Source organism: Oikopleura dioica, chromosome 1 (assembly GCF_907165135.1).
Source record: "Oikopleura dioica chromosome 1, OKI2018_I68_1.0, whole genome shotgun sequence".
NCBI classification, from domain to species: Eukaryota; Metazoa; Chordata; class Appendicularia; order Copelata; family Oikopleuridae; genus Oikopleura; species Oikopleura dioica.
Genome location: NC_137291.1, coordinates 9,097,419 through 9,115,455, shown reverse-complemented (window position 1 = coordinate 9,115,455; position 18,037 = coordinate 9,097,419). Strand labels below are relative to the sequence as shown.

At 40.1% G+C, this 18,037-nt stretch overlaps 8 protein-coding genes and 1 long non-coding RNA gene across 11 annotated transcripts; 6 read left to right on the top strand and 3 right to left on the bottom strand.

Annotated features, from left to right (window-relative positions):
* The first annotated feature begins 9 nt into the window (after positions 1 to 9).
* On the top strand, positions 10 to 537 carry LOC145712325 (uncharacterized). The gene is made up of 2 exons (XR_014135212.1): positions 10 to 301; positions 350 to 537. It is a non-coding gene; the product is annotated as an uncharacterized LOC145712325 (long non-coding RNA).
* Positions 538 to 1,120: 583 nt separating this feature from the next.
* Positions 1,121 to 5,330, bottom strand: LOC145712002 (uncharacterized). The gene is made up of 10 exons (XM_081789689.1): positions 4,796 to 5,330; positions 4,445 to 4,756; positions 3,548 to 3,736; positions 3,268 to 3,502; positions 3,012 to 3,223; positions 2,717 to 2,969; positions 2,078 to 2,675; positions 1,744 to 2,033; positions 1,441 to 1,624; positions 1,121 to 1,367 (listed from the first exon to the last, which is right to left on the bottom strand). The coding sequence occupies exons 1-10, from the start codon at positions 5,216 to 5,218 to the stop codon at positions 1,121 to 1,123; spliced, it is 2,943 nt and encodes a 980-aa protein (XP_081645815.1). The 5' UTR covers positions 5,219 to 5,330.
* Positions 5,331 to 5,729: 399 nt separating this feature from the next.
* On the top strand, positions 5,730 to 6,775 carry LOC145711068 (uncharacterized). The gene is made up of 4 exons (XM_081788794.1): positions 5,730 to 5,864; positions 5,902 to 6,139; positions 6,181 to 6,432; positions 6,474 to 6,775. Exons 1-4 carry the CDS (start codon positions 5,835 to 5,837, stop codon positions 6,719 to 6,721), a joined length of 768 nt encoding a protein of 255 aa, XP_081644920.1. The 5' UTR covers positions 5,730 to 5,834; the 3' UTR covers positions 6,722 to 6,775.
* Positions 6,776 to 7,057: 282 nt separating this feature from the next.
* LOC145709473 (uncharacterized) lies at positions 7,058 to 9,048 on the top strand. Of its 2 annotated transcripts, XM_081787166.1 has the most exons (5): positions 7,058 to 7,108; positions 7,152 to 7,322; positions 8,326 to 8,431; positions 8,473 to 8,733; positions 8,773 to 9,048. In XM_081787166.1, exons 1-5 carry the CDS (start codon positions 7,079 to 7,081, stop codon positions 9,000 to 9,002), a joined length of 798 nt encoding a protein of 265 aa, XP_081643292.1. In that variant the 5' UTR covers positions 7,058 to 7,078; the 3' UTR covers positions 9,003 to 9,048. The 2 variants fall into 2 exon arrangements, with proteins under 2 accessions (XP_081643292.1, XP_081643300.1); XM_081787174.1 differs by lacking the exon at positions 7,058 to 7,108 and having other exon boundaries at positions 7,223 to 7,326; positions 8,330 to 8,431.
* A 296-nt stretch (positions 9,049 to 9,344) lies between these two features.
* LOC145695738 (uncharacterized) lies at positions 9,345 to 12,246 on the top strand. Of its 2 annotated transcripts, XM_081772752.1 has the most exons (12): positions 9,345 to 9,648; positions 9,691 to 9,748; positions 9,791 to 10,354; positions 10,395 to 10,575; positions 10,622 to 10,674; positions 10,840 to 11,046; positions 11,091 to 11,213; positions 11,256 to 11,393; positions 11,503 to 11,575; positions 11,645 to 11,731; positions 11,826 to 12,015; positions 12,058 to 12,246. In XM_081772752.1, the coding sequence occupies exons 3-12, from the start codon at positions 10,175 to 10,177 to the stop codon at positions 12,182 to 12,184; spliced, it is 1,359 nt and encodes a 452-aa protein (XP_081628878.1). In that variant the 5' UTR covers positions 9,345 to 9,648; positions 9,691 to 9,748; positions 9,791 to 10,174; the 3' UTR covers positions 12,185 to 12,246. The 2 variants fall into 2 exon arrangements, with proteins under 2 accessions (XP_081628878.1, XP_081628879.1); XM_081772753.1 differs by lacking the exon at positions 11,645 to 11,731 and having other exon boundaries at positions 9,347 to 9,648.
* A 7-nt stretch (positions 12,247 to 12,253) lies between these two features.
* LOC145712001 (uncharacterized) lies at positions 12,254 to 12,949 on the top strand. Its single transcript, XM_081789688.1, has 2 exons — positions 12,254 to 12,713; positions 12,756 to 12,949. Exons 1-2 carry the CDS (start codon positions 12,410 to 12,412, stop codon positions 12,947 to 12,949), a joined length of 498 nt encoding a protein of 165 aa, XP_081645814.1. The 5' UTR covers positions 12,254 to 12,409.
* A 194-nt stretch (positions 12,950 to 13,143) lies between these two features.
* LOC145695742 (CDKN2AIP N-terminal-like protein) lies at positions 13,144 to 14,267 on the bottom strand. Its single transcript, XM_081772757.1, has 5 exons — positions 14,117 to 14,267; positions 13,920 to 14,074; positions 13,723 to 13,873; positions 13,415 to 13,679; positions 13,144 to 13,371 (listed from the first exon to the last, which is right to left on the bottom strand). The coding sequence occupies exons 1-4, from the start codon at positions 14,182 to 14,184 to the stop codon at positions 13,625 to 13,627; spliced, it is 429 nt and encodes a 142-aa protein (XP_081628883.1). The 5' UTR covers positions 14,185 to 14,267; the 3' UTR covers positions 13,144 to 13,371; positions 13,415 to 13,624.
* A 29-nt stretch (positions 14,268 to 14,296) lies between these two features.
* LOC145695737 (uncharacterized) lies at positions 14,297 to 17,790 on the top strand. The gene is made up of 7 exons (XM_081772751.1): positions 14,297 to 14,450; positions 14,493 to 14,873; positions 14,917 to 15,277; positions 15,318 to 15,716; positions 15,759 to 15,882; positions 15,927 to 16,156; positions 16,204 to 17,790. Exons 1-7 carry the CDS (start codon positions 14,377 to 14,379, stop codon positions 16,366 to 16,368), a joined length of 1,734 nt encoding a protein of 577 aa, XP_081628877.1. The 5' UTR covers positions 14,297 to 14,376; the 3' UTR covers positions 16,369 to 17,790.
* On the bottom strand, positions 16,436 to 17,996 carry LOC145695741 (uncharacterized). The gene is made up of 6 exons (XM_081772755.1): positions 17,834 to 17,996; positions 17,176 to 17,789; positions 17,032 to 17,133; positions 16,837 to 16,989; positions 16,692 to 16,799; positions 16,436 to 16,588 (listed from the first exon to the last, which is right to left on the bottom strand). The coding sequence occupies exons 1-5, from the start codon at positions 17,970 to 17,972 to the stop codon at positions 16,785 to 16,787; spliced, it is 1,023 nt and encodes a 340-aa protein (XP_081628881.1). The 5' UTR covers positions 17,973 to 17,996; the 3' UTR covers positions 16,436 to 16,588; positions 16,692 to 16,784.
* Between the last annotated feature and the right edge of the window lie 41 nt (positions 17,997 to 18,037).

The following is an 18,037-nucleotide window of genomic DNA, read 5'->3' as shown; positions in this document are numbered from 1 at the left end:
TTCTTTTTCACAAAGAGCGAGAAACTGACACAGAACTCCCGACCACTTCTGCTCACCATGCTTAGTCACAAAGAAAACGACGCGATCGTGATTTAGTGCCTGAAATTGCTCCAATTTGGCTGCGTCACTTCAGAACTACTACGACCTTTGTACAGTATTGTGCGCACGTCAAAATGTAAAGATGTCGTTAACGAGTCGATGATTATCCTGTCGCAGCTTAACTCGGAAAAGTCGATTGCAACTATTGGCTCGTTAGGATTCATTCATGAGATTTGTCTCTTCATCGAAAAGTACAAATCAGGTACTGTCCTACTTCGTGACGAATTTCCTTCTGTTGTCAATTATTTAGAGGGAAGTATTCAAAAACTGTGTAAAGGCATTATGATCGGCTTGTATAAACGAATCAAACGCAGAGCTCGCTTCCAAAGAAAAAGTTCGATGAAAAAGATTTTGATGGAGCAAGTAAATTCAAGTCCGATGCTTTGGTTCCTGCAGAAGTCGTTTCATTTTATAAAAATAAAGAGGCTTCAAGGACGATATTATCAAAGAGCTTCCTTCTTGACCGGTTTTATTGAGAATCTCTTTTATTCGTATTATTTATATTCAGGCAGATCAAGGTTTTTTTTCTTGTTTTTCTTTGTATTTTCTCGTCAGCAGTCGGATTTCGCAGAGTTTTTTCGATCGAAAGAAATGAATTCGGCAACAATTTACACCAAATGTCCCAAAACAAAGAATTTTCACCCAATAGGTGTAAGTTCCCATTAGGTGTAAATATCCATTAGGTGTGTTACACCTTCTAGAAAATTACACCTAATGGAATTTACACCTAATGGGTATTTACACCTAATGGGCCCTACTCGATTATCTTATTTATTCAGATTCGCTTGTCACAATTTACGTGCCAATTTACGCCATCTACGCAACGCAATTGTGCATCCTCGTTTTCCAGCGTTGAAATACAAATCCCGCGGATTTTGGGACAATTTCCGTTTTCAAAATGGAAACAATAATCACCTTGAGCCCCCTGCTGTCGTCTATCCTAAGTCTGAAAGAGTTGTCATTCATTACTCATTTGCTTTATTAAAATTGATAATTTATAAAGTACAGAAATATACATTTATCATATTTTCTTTATACTGTCGTTTCTTCTCCTTTGTCGCATCAATTCTTTCCTTGAAAGCGGAACAACAGGTGATTCTTCGCGGCTCTCGGGTTGTGGAATTTCATGAATGACTTCAGAGAACTTGACTTTTGTAGCAGTTCGTTCCATAGTGATTTCGCTCTCATCAGGCTCTGGTTCTTCTTGAATCACTTCAATCGAGTCTTCTACAGATTCATTCACACTTATTTGAACGTTGAAATCTTTGCTTATTTTGGCTTTCAAAAAATAAAAACTTAATTTTGTGATTTCATTTTATTGAAAAATTCCAAAACCAAGACCTAAAAGAGTCGACCCAATTTGGCCTTTCATCAGAAACCGTTCTTTTTCGCCTCTTCTTCTTTCTCTGATGGAGGCGTTCTTCTCCTGTCATCAGTGAGCCCTTGAATACTTGATTGAGCTTCGCCATTTCATCCTTGTTCATTACTGTCATGTCGCCATGAACGCCAACAGTCCAGCTCTCGGCTATAAATAATAAGTAGGGGCCGATTGAGTAAAATTCTTGCATACACATGTGACATGTCAGTCTACTCTCAGACAGCTCAACGGTATTAATTAACAATATGGTACCGTCATTTACTTACGTCTAATTGCCACTGCTCTGTGACTCAGCCTCGGATTAGGAACAACAGGCTCTGCTTCCTTGAACCCTTTCAAAATTGTTTTCGGTACAGAACCGATAATCTCGCCCTCCATCGACGCGGTCACGTGGTTGTTTGTTGTGTCGACAATTTCGATCTCGTCTCCTTTGTCGAGATAAATGTCGTTCAGTTGGTCGGTATAATCTTTTTCTAAGATAACTTTCGCTCCAACGAAGAAAACATCCGAATCATCTGGTCGAGGCTGATTTGATGAGTTTTCTGATGAAGAATTGCTAAAATAATAATCAAAACTACTCCCTACCCAACTAAAAATAACCTGGATGAGGTTTGAGTAGCAAAAGTAGTGAGCATATCCGCCAGATTGAAAGAGTTCTTTGATTTTCGCTTGTCATCTTGTAACTTTTCCAAGTCTTTCTGCGAGTCTTTATTTGAAAAAATCTTGAATGCTTCTAAAATGACCGCGATCACCATTTGCATGCAGACCAGATTTATGATGATGAAGCATCCAATGAAGTAGAGGTATACGAAAAATTTTGGTTCATAGTCGAGCGCAAGATTTTCCATGATTGCTGGCCAATCGTTTGTGCTAAAGATTTGAAGCTGGATCAGAATCGAGCAGAGAAACGAATCGAAGCCAAAGCCGCAGTTGTAACCAGAAGCGTCTCGCCCAGAAATGATAATTGAAAGGTCGAGTTCGGTGCCCACAAAGGACTCGTATCCAACTTGGGCGAAGAAGTATTGAAGAACCATGACAACAACAAAGAGGTCAACAATTATATTGAAAAGATATGAGATCATGGAGGATCCTTTGTCAAACCATGAAATGCTGAAGAAAAAGCGTAAAAGCATAATAAAGGCGGAAAGTGCTCGTAGAATTCCACCAACAGCTAAGAGTAACACAGTGGTGCTGCAAGCTTAAATATATTAGAAACCTTTTTTCCTCTGATTTTCTTACAATTTGAATAGTCTTTGCATACACAATCATCAAGAAAGAAAGTGATATACCAGCAAGCCGAGCATCCCAGTGCAATGAGGTAGAGAGTAAGATCAAATTTTACTTTTTTCGTAATTTTTCTGAGAAGAATTTCTTTGTTGATTGAAATTAAAATTATCAGAGTCTGAGCCGAGTGAATCGCAAGGTAAACGTAGCAGTTGATATTGACATAGTATGAAAGGAACAATATCGTATGCGTCGGTACCAGAAAAATCTAAATAAAAAAATGTCGTCACTGTGCATTTTAAACTCTTACCAGTAGTCTTTGCGAGTAATTTTGTTTTGACTCAACAAGATTTTCCGTCGAATCATCGATCTCATCGTTTTTAAACTGTATTCGTAAAATATCAAGAAGCCTTGTTGTCCAATCAAAGGGGTCAATGTAGCCATCATTAATTGTGTCGAGCATAGATATGAGATTCTTGTTTTCTTCCTCGTTGTTATCAGGTTTCAGAGTTTCAAAGAGTTCTAGGGGAGGTCTATATACAATAAGATACAACATGCTTTTATACCTAGAAGTTTTGGATCTTCGACAGATATTTTGTTGACATCCTCATCAGCATCATCTCCGATCAATTTTCCCCACGCGAGAGCAAGAGATTTACGAATTTGAGTACGCTCAGATTTGACTTCATCCTTCGAAACAACCCAGTAAGCATCGATGATAACGCCAATAATTAGAGCATTGAAGAAGAACGCACCAAGATACAAGTAAATTGAAAAGAAAAGTGTGACCCAACGAGAGTTCTGAAAATTGAAATCAAGGAAGAGTATTTGGATCAACTGGCCCACCCGTTCACTGGAATAGTCAAACGCCGGGAACATAATGTCAGGATAGTTCTCCGTCGTAAATGTTGTAAACATTGAAACGAAACCGCGTCCTATGTGATCGAAACTTCCAGTAAAGATATTTCCAGTGCACCACTCGGCCTTCAAATTGTCCTTCGAGCAGTCGCCGCATAATATAAATGACGCGTTAAACTAGAAGGTATAATTGGTAATTGACTAATTTGAAATCCATTTGAAAATTGCTTTCAAAACTAGGTCATTTCGAAAAAAGAAAATGAAGAATAAGAGGTTTGAAAAGACGCTGAAGAGTATCGCGGATAAAAAAGAGAGCATTGAAAAAGTTTTAAACCCGCTTCATGTATTTTTCGAACTCGTGGCATTTATGTGCGCGCTTGTGCATTCTTGCCAAGAGCACTCTTGCCATTTCGAGAGCACCAGGATATTCGCATTCTCGATAAGTATAATCTGCATCGTCTGGCATATCATAGTGATCATTCAGGAGAGGCATGAAATTATCTAGTCCCTGTTTTTCGTGACTAGTTATTTCATCCTTGTCAGACTTGTTTTTTATGCTGTAAATGCTGCCCGAGTTTTGAGAAGGTCAAAATCGCTGTCTGGTTTGCTCTGTATCACTTTGTATTTGCCTCAGCCTGGATATCGGCGGGGAGTAAAGACATTATCTGGAGAATCGCGAGTGGCGCCTGGTACTTTGACTTTTCTATCTATGTCATTCAAGTAAGAAACAAGGGATATTGAGTGTTTCATTTGAAGTGTAGGCTATTTTGCGAAGCGGGTTGATGCCTGCACCAACTCCTCCTAAACCTCTGGCCAAAAATCGAAGAAAGGGCCCAAGTCCGAAGACCATTACTGCTGCCAGGGTGTGACCTGATGGATAATTACCTGATCATTAACCACCGGGTCATCAAAACATCTGTACTCGTCCACATTCAATAAATTTAAATTCAGCTCACGGAATGACTCCATATCGCAAGAAATAATACAATTATAAATATGGGCAAAGGTGTGCACGCTCATAGAGCTGAAGAAGAGAATAAAGCCAAATAAGGCCGCCCAGAATTTCCACATTTTGAAGGAGACGAGGGTGATGACTTTGAAAACGTGGCGGGATTTTGGCCGAACAGTCAGAATTAGTAGGGAACGGAAGCAGGCGAAAACTTGTGGCATTCTTTGTCCAAGACAGTGTTGTATTGTCTGAATTTTAAGAATTCTGGATCAAGAAAAATCACTTACTAAAAGCATAAAATCAATAAGAAAAAGACAACTAAGCACAAGATAAATCAGTTCGGCCCTCATCGGTCCACTATTTTCAAATTCCTTCCAGCGTACTAGATTCTTCCTATAGAAAAGAATGATCAAAATCGAATGAGAGACGTAAATTGCCAAAATAAATCCGGAGACAATAACAGGCCAAAGCGGAGTTTCATCATCACTGAGTCTGTCTGTTACTTTTCTTGGTCCAGTAAATTCATTTTCCCAAACTCGAAGAATACAGTGAATGAGAGTCGTGAATTGAAGAAACGCGTTCCATTTTTTCGAAGTAAGAATTCTGAAGATCTTTATTTTTCCAATAGATCTCGCATAATTGTGTCCATAAATCGTGTGTCCAGTCTGAGCATCTCTAATATGATCAGCAACTGAGATTATGTCCGTCATCTTTCTCTGGTCATCTTCTTTGGGGCGATTTGCAATTGAAACTGGTCTCGATAATCATCTGGACGAGTTACTTTTTCAATAGTAAGCGCGACAAAAGAATTGAGTCGGATGCGAAAAATGATGAAAAGAGCTTAGAAACACAAAAATGGATAAAGGACTGATTAAACATTCGTAAAAACGCATAAGTCTTTGACGAGGGGATCTAGGGCAAATACAAGATTTCACTTACATAGAATGCTTCGAATTCTAGCTGTTCAAATCAACAGCTACAAAGGAGGTCTATTATTTTAAGACTCTTATAATTTCATTATGAGTTCTAGCGGACTCTTTTGTGAGATCGTAGACATTATAATCATTTTGAGTCAAAATTAAAGAATGTTTTGTCTTTGCTAAGACAGTTATTGTCGAAAGGAAAAGCATTGAGTTCAAATAATCAAGTTCCTAGACCTCCTAGAATTTTAAGAATTGACTTTTGCCTTGGTAACCAACAGTTGATTAACGCGGTCACCATGAAAATTAACTGCTCTGAATCTTATCGGTATTCTTGACAAATAGAAATGGTTTAAATACCTCTTGATCAACGAAGAAATAAGTAGAGAACGTCGTCCCTCTAAGAATGAAGCACAACTATCAGAGTGTTTCAAAGGTAATGATTTCAAAATAAAGGCGTCTCACTATTTAAGGCAACTGGAGCAACGCTCATTACATTTTCGATTTTACTAATCATCTTCGACTCGACTTTGGTCTGGTATGATTTATATCTCGCTGGGCACAGCTACTCGTCATATTTTCCAATCTATACTTGGACGTACGGAACAGGCATAATCTGCGGGATATTGAGCTTGGTAGCTGGATCGCTCGGAGTCTGTGTGTCATGTAATGAAACATTGGTTGATTTCTTTGCAAAATTTGGCCCAACCGGTGATATTTTTCATTTTATTCTGATCATTATATCTAGATAGCGGTAATGGGAAATGTTGCTGGCTCGATTGCAATCTTCTTCTATGGCTACATTTCTTGGTGCGTTGCAGCTCACCTCTATTGGATGTCTTGGGTTGCCAATTGGAATAAAACTGCATTTTGGGCTTCACTCATTGCAGTCCTTATCTGCGAGTGGATATTTCTAACATTGATCATGGCTTTGTCCTTCTTCCAAGCAAACTTCATAGGATGTACTTGCTGTTGTAGGGATCCATCGGAAGTTGGAGCCATTGGTAATCAACGATTAAATACTCCGAATTTATAGAGATTATAGAACCAGCCGGTGAGATGATTGGTACTCAGAATTTTCAGCAATATCCAGCTCCTGGACAAGTTTATCCAGTAGCAATCGAACCAAGTGTTCCACTGGGTCAACCGAATCCAACCCAAGTTTATCCAACCACTCAAGAGGAATATCCTCCAGCAGCTCAGCCGAATTATGATCAGTCAGCACAGGCTCCTTATGGTCATTACGAAGCCAATGCAGCTCCTCAACAAGTGAATGAATCTTCTTTCCAATGAGTTTTTCTTTCTGATTCCGATTGATTCATGTTAATAATAAATGCATTTATTTTCTTTCTATAATATTTTCTTTTGAATTGTTGATAGATTTCAGCTTTTGCATTCAAGACAAGTTGTATTTTATTTTTTGGTGTGCTATCGTTACCATCAAATTGGTACTCCTACATCAGGTAAATTTCCTACGGTTCCTTTACAACATCCTATCGCATTAAGAGATGTCCGACCCACGGCCGATAAACACCGTAACCATGAAAATTGATTGTTTGGCAATCTATCGAAGCCACTTGCAAATAGACAGGGCTTAAATAGTTCCTGTTCAACAGAGAATCAGTAGAGAGAATCGTTTGGGAACAAGAGATGAAGCATAATTATCAAAGTGTTTCAAAGGTTCATTTCTATATCCAAGACCTTCACATCAAAATGTTCTTAGGCAACAGGGGCGACCCTTATTACATTTTCCATATTTCTCATGATCCTTGACTCAACATGGATTTGGATGGACTGGTACGTGCGGGATAGATGTTATCGGTATCACTCGGGTAATGGGTACTACTACTGTTCCCGAAGCCAATACTTTCCAATGTACTCGTGGACGTATGGATAGGGTTTTTCACGGGAAAGGCGCGGCGCGCTCCGGGCCTTCCGGCGCCAAAATCGAACTCTTATTTTTTATCAAAAATCAAAATTTTAATTCCCAAACCTACTAATTAAAGGTCGCAGATTCCAAATATCAAATTTATTTTCCTTTAAAATATCAAATTATGCCGAAAAATCACTTTTTACTCAAATTTTCTCACTTTTCTCCCGGAGTACACTAAAATACACCTTAGATTTTTAGATATGATGGATAATAGACCTTTATCACTAGTCTCTCAAATTTTCAGAATTCAGCAACATTCAGCAGATACTCAAACTGAGGGTTAACTAATCGTTAGGGCTTGGGCGCGCGCTTATTTTCAGAGCGCCCGGGGAGCAGTCCGAACCTTTTTGTAAAAGGTGACGAAATAAAGTGGTTCGATGCAATAATTGGGGGATTTCCGATTCAAAAATGATAACTTCTTTGTAAATAATGTGGCTTACCCTCGAAAATGCCAAAAAGCTTATTGTCGATTACTTTCTGAACATGGGTTTGCAACTTGCAACAAGTGTAAAGATTCTCAAAATATAAAAAAGTTTAAAAAAAAACATATTCCTTCGGCAGAACGAATCCAATCTTCTCCAGAGATTTAACAAAGAAGTCAAAGCAGACTATTCTTATTTTTTCCAGAGAAGTCAGAGCCAATGTACCTAGTATCTCATGAAATGATTAACTGCATATGTTGAAAGATACTGATGTATAATAATTACTTTTATTTAGCCAAAAAAAATATGATTTTCGTGCTCACCATGTTCAAAAACCTATAGAAAACTATTTTGGAAAATTTTCACTGAAAAATCACCCTTGCACCAAGTGCGCCAAGACAGCGCGCGCCGCTCCACCAAAACGTCGACCGGCGCCTCTGATTTTTGTATTTTTGGAATCAGCGGGTCAAATTAAGCCTACACTGAAATTTTCAGAAAAAAAAGATAAATACCATTTTCCCGTGAGAAACCCTACGTATGGAACAGGCATTCTCTGCGCCATATTGAGTCTGACAGCTGGTTCTCTTGGGGTCAGCGTAGCCAAAAATAAGGAAATGATAGATTTCTTCGCAAAGTTTGGACCAACAGGTAAAATTCCTGGTCGTTATATGACTTTAACAGCGGTTAAGCTGCAATGGGAAATGTTGCTGGCTCGATTGCCGTCCTCTGCTACGGTTATATCACATTTTGTGTTGGAGCGCATCTTTATTGGATGGACTATGTCATGGATCATGCATATTGGCATAACTGGACATTCTTTGGGTCGTTTATTGCTGTTGTCATATGCGAATGGATCTTCTTAACTCTTGTTATGGCTCTTTCTTTCTTCCAAGCAAATTTCATCGGATGCACATGCTGCTGCAAAGATCCTTCTGAATCTGGAGCAATCGGTACGAAGTATTCGAAATATTTTTATAACGATCTCTTAGAACCTGTTAACCAGGCTGTCGCTCCGATTCCTCCACATGGTTATCCAGCTGTTCCCTTCCAAGGCTATCCTCAAGGTCAGCCGGCATTGATGCCTGTTTATGGGCAACCCATCCCTGCTTATGGCCAACCGATGTCTACTCCTTACGGACAATATGCTTCCCATCCAGCTCCTAAAGAAGTTGATGAGTCATCTTCGGATTCTTCATCCTCAGACTCCGATTCTGATTAATTCAAGTTCAATGATCCAATAAATATATTTTCTTTTTGTTTGCCTACTGAAATTACCGGATCCGGTAGCTGTTCAAATTATACAATGGATGAAGTTCTTTTGAAAAGACTTCTATTTGAGATGAAGTTTAAACTTACCTGGAATAGTTCCGAGTGATTCAAAAAGTTCAAGTGAGCCTTACTTAGTTAGCATTTTTCAAGAGCCCTCTCTTCTCGTCATGAACAACAGAGCAGTCACCTACAGGTTCGTGAATAGAAAAAACCAAGTATTCATTGATTTCGGATAAAGCTTCAAAAGAAATAGCTCTATGCCCGCTCTCACAAACTTAGATACCAGTTACATGCCAGCCACAAAAGTTTTAAGCCATGAAACTGTCGATGAAATCGCCGACGAGAAACACATCAAGAGATTGAATACAAAAACAAACGGCTTTGCAGCGGGAAGCAGCATTATCAACTCGGGATTATTTGTGCAGAATGTCGCCCAGTTGAAAATTATCCTCGGGAAACAACGAAGATGCGAAAATTTCTGCGGTCCAGAAAAGCTCACCGAAGCAGAGTGCGTTGATAGAATCAGAAACGCGACGCAAGAGAGCTCGATTTTTAGAGATTTTGATTGCAACTTCACCAACATGGCAATGCTCAAGGTAATCAAGTTCTTCAATAAAAACTGTAACGAAAGTTTCAAGGCTTTTATCATCACCTCTATCATAATGCAAGTGATTTATGGACTTGTTGTTATCATCGGTAAGTAGTAAACTTACCTCCTTATGATTAGAAACTTTGAAGATGTCGCGATTGGAGAGAAAGCCCTAGGAGCGAGCATAACTTCTAGTGACCCAAAAGCGACGTCGAGCAAAGACCATTTTAGTCCTGAACATGAGCCTTGCATTTCTTATTTCAACTGTGAATTTTTTGATCGCTGGCTTTGAATAAACATCACTATCGCGTATTTCTAACAAGCGTTCTGATCCAACAACAGAGAAAAAGAATCCATCAAATAGCAAAAAGAATTTTATTCAAACATAAAACAAGAATCGCATTTGCCTTTCAGGCACGTCCTGTCCAAATAGCAAATCTCAGTTGGGCACACACCACGCAAAAATTTCGCTCGCTTTCTTTACAGAAATCAGACAGAGCGCATTCCTAAAAACCTAAATTTTATCAAGAAAAATGTCGATCCCCATTCAAGAGTTTCGAACAGTACCAATCAGAGATGACTTGAGACAGAAGAGAGAAAATGGTGATGTGATTTTGGATGCCGACGGTAAAAAGTTTACCGCGCATTCTGTCATTCTAGCGTCGCAGTCAGCCATTTTAGCTAATCATATCGAGAGGCAGTTCGAACAACAGGTAAAAACAACGATTTTTGGTCAAGTATAAATCTTTTTAGAGAAAAGCAAAAGTGAAATCGAATGGTCGAATCGAGCTAAAAACCAAACTCGCTGCTCAAACTATGAGAATTCTCTTGCAGCTTTTGTACCATGAGCAAGTCTCCGCCCCACTTGAGACTATTTTTGATGTTCTTCTCGCAGCCGACAAATACCGAATCCTTCACATTGTCGATTGCACAGGTTCACTGCTGTAAATCAACAACTGACGCTAATAACGTTTATTCAGCTGCGACGCTCTCCGAGAACATCACCCTTCCGGTCGCCGTCAGCGTCATGAATGTATACCACGGAACTCAAGATCCAAGCCAGGGTCTTGTCGATCTCGCAAATCCTACTTAGTAGCTTCCAAATTTTCCAAAATCTCCCGCATGTTCTTAAGCTAATAATTCAAATGTTGATTCGCCGTAAATCGAACACTTGTAAAAGCCCTTACGATTTCCTTAGATAAGTGACGCCGTTACGGGCGCGTCGACAGATTCTGAAGATGCTGAAAAGACTGTAAAGACCCGAAACAATAGTTTGACGGATTTGGTTTGCACTGCTTTGGATTGTATCTGCCTCCCATCGAATTATTACGAGCTAACGGACGAGTCCAAGCCTGGAAACCCTCTCAACAGACACATCCAGCTTCTTTCATACGATGCTGTCAAGGTTTGCCTCCTTGAGAAATTAAGAAACTTCAACATGATATTCAGATGATTGTGGAACGACAAGTTATGGCTGAAAATAAGGCAGAATTCGTTCACGCTAGCTGCAAATTCGTCAACATCTGGGCCAGCCCCATTCCATCGGAGGAACGACTTCTATTCATTACAGAGGTAAATCAATTTTGCGGAAATTTATGAGCCCGGCATTTTAAGTTGCTGAAAGTGATGGACATACAGTCACTGAACGCGATGCAAATGGCAAATGTCATTCGGCTTGAAGCTTTTATGGACAATCATCAAACCCAAGGATACCTTATGAAGACGATCACCAAACTCTTGGTCCAGCTTGAGGTTAGTGTCATTCTCCTGTGGTTTCTAGTTTTATCGATATTCGACTTTTGAACTATCTGTCAAAATAGACACTGTCTCAAAGCCAAGTTCCAAAAATAACATTTTGAAGGTCACAAAGCTCCACCACGATTTCAAATACGTAAATGCTGACATGTACAAGGAGAATCTCGCCAAAGCTAGAGGTAAAACAAATTTAACAAAGTTCTTCAAACACCCGATATAAATTTCATATCGCGACTTTATATCTTTAGTTCCAAGTTCACGAGCACAAAGTGTTAAAGGGGCACATCACAAAAGTGGGTACTGGGATTATGAGCCGGCAAAAATGAGCGCGACAGGTTCAAAAGAAAATTTTTAATACTGCGATTTTTATTTCAATAAAAATTGGCCTCACAAACAACTAAGAGAAATTTTTTCTTATTCAACTTGTAGCTCGATCAATGCCCGGTCTTGTTGACGACTACACGATGGCACCTCATCCAGCAGCTCGCTCACATCGATCCCAATCTCGAAACCAGTCACGTTCCCATCATTCCACCCGCCACGAGAGTCCTGATCGAGAATCGCTCATGTCTCACAACACGATGAGAACCGTCGACTCCAGAAGATCCCACGCATCCAAGTGAGTTTCTCGTGACCTTTTCTATTTACCCACTGTTCCAAGAAAATCAACGAGTAGAAGGTCAAAATCCCGACATCACTCTCCCGAACGAGCTTCCGGCGGCAGCTACAAAACGCTCCCATCCGAACTGAGCCGAGCAATGAGCCAGACGCATTCTTCAAAAGTATAGAAGAAAAGAACTTTTTACTGAACTACTAGTCACTTCTAGTTTATAAATAAATTTAATCCTGCACAAGATTTTAGACGGTTTCTGTTCCGCGCTAAAAATAATTTTCAACCCTAACAAAGAATTCACGTATCTGGGTCAAATTAGCTATTTTTAAAGCAAAAGCGCTCATTTATAAAGAAAAGTAAAATCTGCAAGTTGCATTTGAGGAAATAATCTTTGAATAACATGAAGATTTTTGCCGCTTTTTCGCTCACGCTTGCAGTAAAAAATCCTGATCTTGGACTGAATTATCAGCCAAAATGCAACTCCTGCACGGGCTCGTCATATGCCGATTGCTTTGTGAACGTCTGGGAAGAGTTTTGTAGAGATGATAAGGTTTGCCAGGTTCAAGAGAGAAGGAGAGGAGGGATCGTTTACTCGGTCGAATCTGGGTGTAAGCAGGTCATGACTTGCGTCAACAATCGACTGAATAACAAAAAAGAAAGCGGACAAGATAGGCTCACAGAATGCACTCAGAAAATTAAAGATGGTCAGTTCGTAAATTTTCGTTCAATATGAAACTGATTTTTAGGGAACGAAGCTGAAATTGCCTCGGTGTGCCGACAGTGCATGCACCCTGACGGCACATCTGGAACCCTTTTCATGCAAAAAGTTTCCGCTACTGGCAACACAGGCTTGCCACTTTCAGGTTGGATGGAAGAAACGCTCGACTACACTATCTATCCTGAACAAACGTTGCGAAAAATTGTTCAAAGTATCAAATAAATTTTCGTTTTCAAAAATTGCTTTAATTTGAATTATTCGTCAGATGCTATTTTTGAATTAAATGGCAGTTGAATGATACAGAGATAGAATTTTATCTAGGTTCGACCATAATTTCGGGAGTCTTGAGTTTTGGTGGGATTTCTCCGAGAGCTTTAAAGGGTCAAAAATCAACCTTGAGCTTTTTATTTTTTATATGAAATGATTGACCTTTCCTTTGGCTCCTCGGGAGTTCGAGACGCAGAGTTCTGAAACAATCTTTCCATTCGCTTTCTTTCGGTGGCAGGAAACGACGACGAGGGGTGTTTTCTGCAAGATCTTGATCGCCTGCTCCGTCGCTAGTCTCTTCGCTTCCTCTCGTGTTGGAGCTACTGCTTGGGCGATGAAGGTGTTGATGATGCTTATTTCTACAACTTCGTCGCACGCTAGAATGGGCGTTGGAATAAAGGAAAAGTTTTTTGTTATTACCTGAGATCGGTCGCTCATAAAATTTCTCCATTTCTTCTATCTGTTCAGGCGGGCATTCTTCCGACAAAAAGGTCACCCGCTGCTTCTGCATTGACACACAATGTGCCAACTTGGCCTCCTCTCCCTGTTTTCTACAGTAACTTGACAAGTTCAAGAACAGCCCGATGTGTTTCGCATTTGGCTTGACTGGAGGAGGAAGATCGCCTTGGTTCACTTTTTTGTTTTGAGCCACGCTGTATGCCGAGGAGGACCTTCAGCTGGCCGCCTAAAATTTGAAATAAAAAAAGGATGGAGAATTTTTTAATTACTTTCGGCTATTTTGATTGTCGAGAGTAATGACTTTAGCTTGCTCGTCTCTTCTTCTTCGAACTTCTCGGCTGTGAATTTCGCGATCAGCGTCTTTGAGCATATCGGACATGTTTGGCAACCCAAAGGACATCTCCCTTATCTTCTCAACCACTAAAAGAACAGTAGATTTTCTTGTTTTTTAATGTTGAAAAATTACCTTGAAGGGGGTAGCCAACACCAAGAAAATGAAGCCCAGACCAGCATTGGGAAAGACACTCAAGCTTTTCGCGATTTTCGTCCGTATAATCATCCCAGTTCTTGAGCAGAAACTGCTTTCTAGCCAGCCAGTGTCTTTCTGCCTCCATACTCCCACTAGAATCACAGTAAAGAGCAGAAAAATACGAGAAAACAAACCGGAGTCGGTCGATTTGATCATCCTTGGATTTCGCGCTCGATATCAGTGATTCAACGGCACTCGTCATTCTGAATTCTACTGCTGAAAATGACTTTCTCTCAAATTTCTTTCTCAAACTTCAGAAATGGCTTTCCAATTCTTCGCGCTCTAATTGGGCGCCGCTCGACCAGCGCAGCGAATAGAAAAATTCGATTCTTCAGAATCAAGAAAGAAAGAGTGAAATCCTCCTGAATCGTAGAGAGAGATCAAACAGGAAGAAATGAGATTATCTGGTGTTCTCGATCATGTGGGGAAGCGGCTCGGAAAGGCGGTTAGGAAACAGAAGCAAAGAAGGTAGAATTATGAAAAAGAAGCCCCCTTTCATGATTTATTCAGATCTGGCTTTGGTGGAAAACTAACAAACCTCGGCTACACGATCATGGATGGCAAGTTCCGCCACGACGTCAACTACGGCCGAGGCGACAACGTCCACAACAACGAATTCCCTCCGATCCGAGTGAATCGTCGCCCGTACGCGCCGATGATCAACAAGACCTCTCCAGCGACGCGAAAGAGGGTCGATTATGACATGCCCGGTCCGCTGTATCTTCACAGATGGCTTTCAACAGCGCCAGATATGATTGGCGTCGAGAGTTCGCAGAATTGGCGACCGAGGGATTACATCGAAGTCGACCCAAATATCTTTTTGAAAACTACAAAATACCCAAGAGATGAAATGATGCTCAATCCTTATTTACGATTTCCAATTTACAACAGGTACAATTCTTCTTTTCAGAAGAGTTTTGACTAATCAACTCAGACTTCCTCTTCATTACCGATTGATGATGGAAGAAGAAGTCGTCCGCTACGACAACATAATCAACAACATCGGCTCCAAACGACCCGGCGAAGAGGGCGAATGGGTCCTTTGGGAAAAGAAGATTCGTGAAGATCGAGAGCGAGGCCGTATTTATCAAAAAGACTGGAAATACATTCAGAAAACAGCGAACAAAAACGAAAATGAGCTTGTCTTAGAGCCGGACGAGGCGCCGAGATCTATTTCGTCCGATACACTAGGATTCGAAGATGTGAAATTTGTCCCAGTGAGAGTTAATAGAGAGCATATTCCGTACGAGTTTCCAAGAGGAAAGTCTGACAGAAGATTTTACCATCCAATGAAGGTATTTTGTCTTCTTTTCAAACTCGTTCAGCCGATTTTAGGGAGGTAGAAGCGAGAACATCCCCGGCCGAAAAGACAACTCAACAGAATACAACTACGCTCGAGACTCGTTGGAAGAACTGTGGGGCGGCGAAGGAGTCATCCGCGGCCACACTTTCCGCTCGCGAATTCGAGAGTATCCACAAGGAACGCCAGAGTATAATGTCACCTGGTGGCCCGAGCGAAGGTACAACCACAAGTTTACATCACTTCTTCTTGGAGAGGTCATTCAAACTGTCACAACTGAAAGCTGCCTGGACCAAATCGACCAATGCGGTGGCTTCGACGAGTACATTCTCTTCACTTCACCAGCGAAACTCATGTCGGACTTGGGCTGTCGGCTCAAGCAGCAAATGTTGTATACGCTAAATGACCCAGAAAAACTAGTTGAAAACTTAACGGTATCCTTCCTCGATTTTCAATCTTTTTGAAGGTGAATTTAGGCTGCTTCGAATATCTATCCACATTTGAATCCTGAAAAGATGGTCGATTTCTACTTGGATAAATTTGCTTGTGTAATGATGACGGATGAGGCGATCAGCTGGATAAATATGCCTATTTATGAAGGTACAATTGTCTCCTCTTCACTTCAGTTGACAACGATTTTCTAGCGCTAAAACGGCAATTAGCGATTGACATCGACCTAGCATCAAGACCAAAAGAAACGCCAAAACTTGAAGAAAAATCGAGAAAAGGAAGTCTTGAAAAATTGCTGAGAGGAGAAGAACTAGACGAAAAACCATCGCCCATGCCGAGATTGTCTTTTAAGAGCGAAATGAACATGAAAAAGATTGAATTGGAGCTGAATAAAGAGCGATTTGGAGCTAGATATGAATTCGAGGTAAAAATAAATCCCTCAATTGCATTTGCAACACTAAATAATCCTAGAATGCGATAGATGAGTTCGGAATAGAAGAAGCTTCTGAAATGCTGAATTCTATGTCGCCAGCACTGGAGAAATTCAGAAGAGGATTCCCAGAGCTCAGAACGCCTGAAGAAATAAAATATTCGAATTTGGCTGCGCACACTAAGAAATCGAAAGCATTCTGCTAACATGTTCAAATAAAGCTCTTAACTAATTAATATATCGATCCTTTTTTAAAAATCATTTATTATCGGGATGAAAGAATTAATATTCAGTAGACGAGCGTTCCATGAGACTTATATCCAGCATATTTATTATGTCCCTTTTGAATCATGCCAGTATCGACCAGCCTCTGAATTTGATCGAACTCTTTCTTCGAGATTTCCTTCTCCCCCATTTTATGTTCTTTTACGGGTTATGATTTATCACTTACGACTTTCATGAACTATGCTTAAATATTCCTATTTCCACAGATTTACTTTCAGATATCGAATTCACTAACCCTTTCCTTGAATTTCCTTGATTTTTCGAATGTTTGTGAACATCGTTGTGCTGTCAGGATTTTGGACGTATTTCGAAGATAGCTTTCGCCCTCCTGCCAAATTTAGATCAAAGAGATCTTATCAATGGTTAGTGAGTTTGAAAGAAAAAACTACCGATTTGAGTTGACAGATCTCCGTTAGGAAGAAAGAAGAGGAATCTGCTTCCAATTGATTTTTATTCATTCCTGCCTCTCGCTCGAACAGTTCTGTTGCAGCTTTAGTGGTCGCTTGACCTTCTCCGAGCTCTCTTATCTTGATGAGGTCTGCCTACAAATTGTTTACCATTTATTTTATTGTTCATCCTTTTACCTTGTCTTTAATTGGCATCTTGTAGTAACGATTTGTCGCTTTTTTCTGCATTTTCTCATTCCAGTTGTATCCTCCTGATGACTTCGCATCACTCTTTGTAATCTAAAACCAAACTTATCATTTTCATTCAACCATCGTAGTTACAGATTTTTTCGATTCAGAGGCACTTCGACCATTTTTTTTATCTGAAACTTTGCAATCTGAGGCCATTTTCTGGTCAAGAGTCTCGGCTGTATCTGGTGTTGAAGGCATCCAGTTATCCGGGTAAACATTACTCGTTCCCTTGTCAACAGGATTTTTATGAATGCCAGATGCAGAATCACTTTTCACGCCCGGTCGATTGTAGTGTTCATCATACATTGCAGCGATATTATTTCCGATATTATTATTAGCATCCTTATTTTCATTTTGAAGTTCGTGATGAAATGACGGGGAGTTGTAGTCGTCCTGTGGTCGATTAACATAGTCATAAGGGCCAGACTCGCGAGTATGACTCTGCTGAGGTGGATAAGCGCCTTCGTTGACGTTTTTCTGAGGGTTGTATTCATCTGTAGATTTTTCTTTATAATCATATAATGATGATTCATCTTGAGGCTTTCTTTGCTTATAATTGTCGACAAGTTCATCCGCAGCAAGGAATTTTCTGATGAGGTAAAGCGTGTTCTCGGGATGAAAGTAAATATTATCATGTTTTATTCCCTTTTGTTCGATCATCTGCTGTAACTGACGATTAGACGTGGTTTTTTTGCGCTCGTCGTCTACGAATTTCTCACTTATAGAATTAAATTTCGCTATTTCTTACCAAAAACAGCATCAATTGCGTCGAGAGCAGTTTTGATATGCTTACTCAAATGACGAAGTTCTTTCATATTCTTGCTAAGTTCCTTTCCCGCCCGTTGTCTATCATCTTCGAGTCTTCTCTCATAGTCACAGTCTTCCATGCTATTGCGCCTTGCTAATTTTTCTGTCTGATATTTGCAAGTCTGATGCTCGAAAAATGAAACTA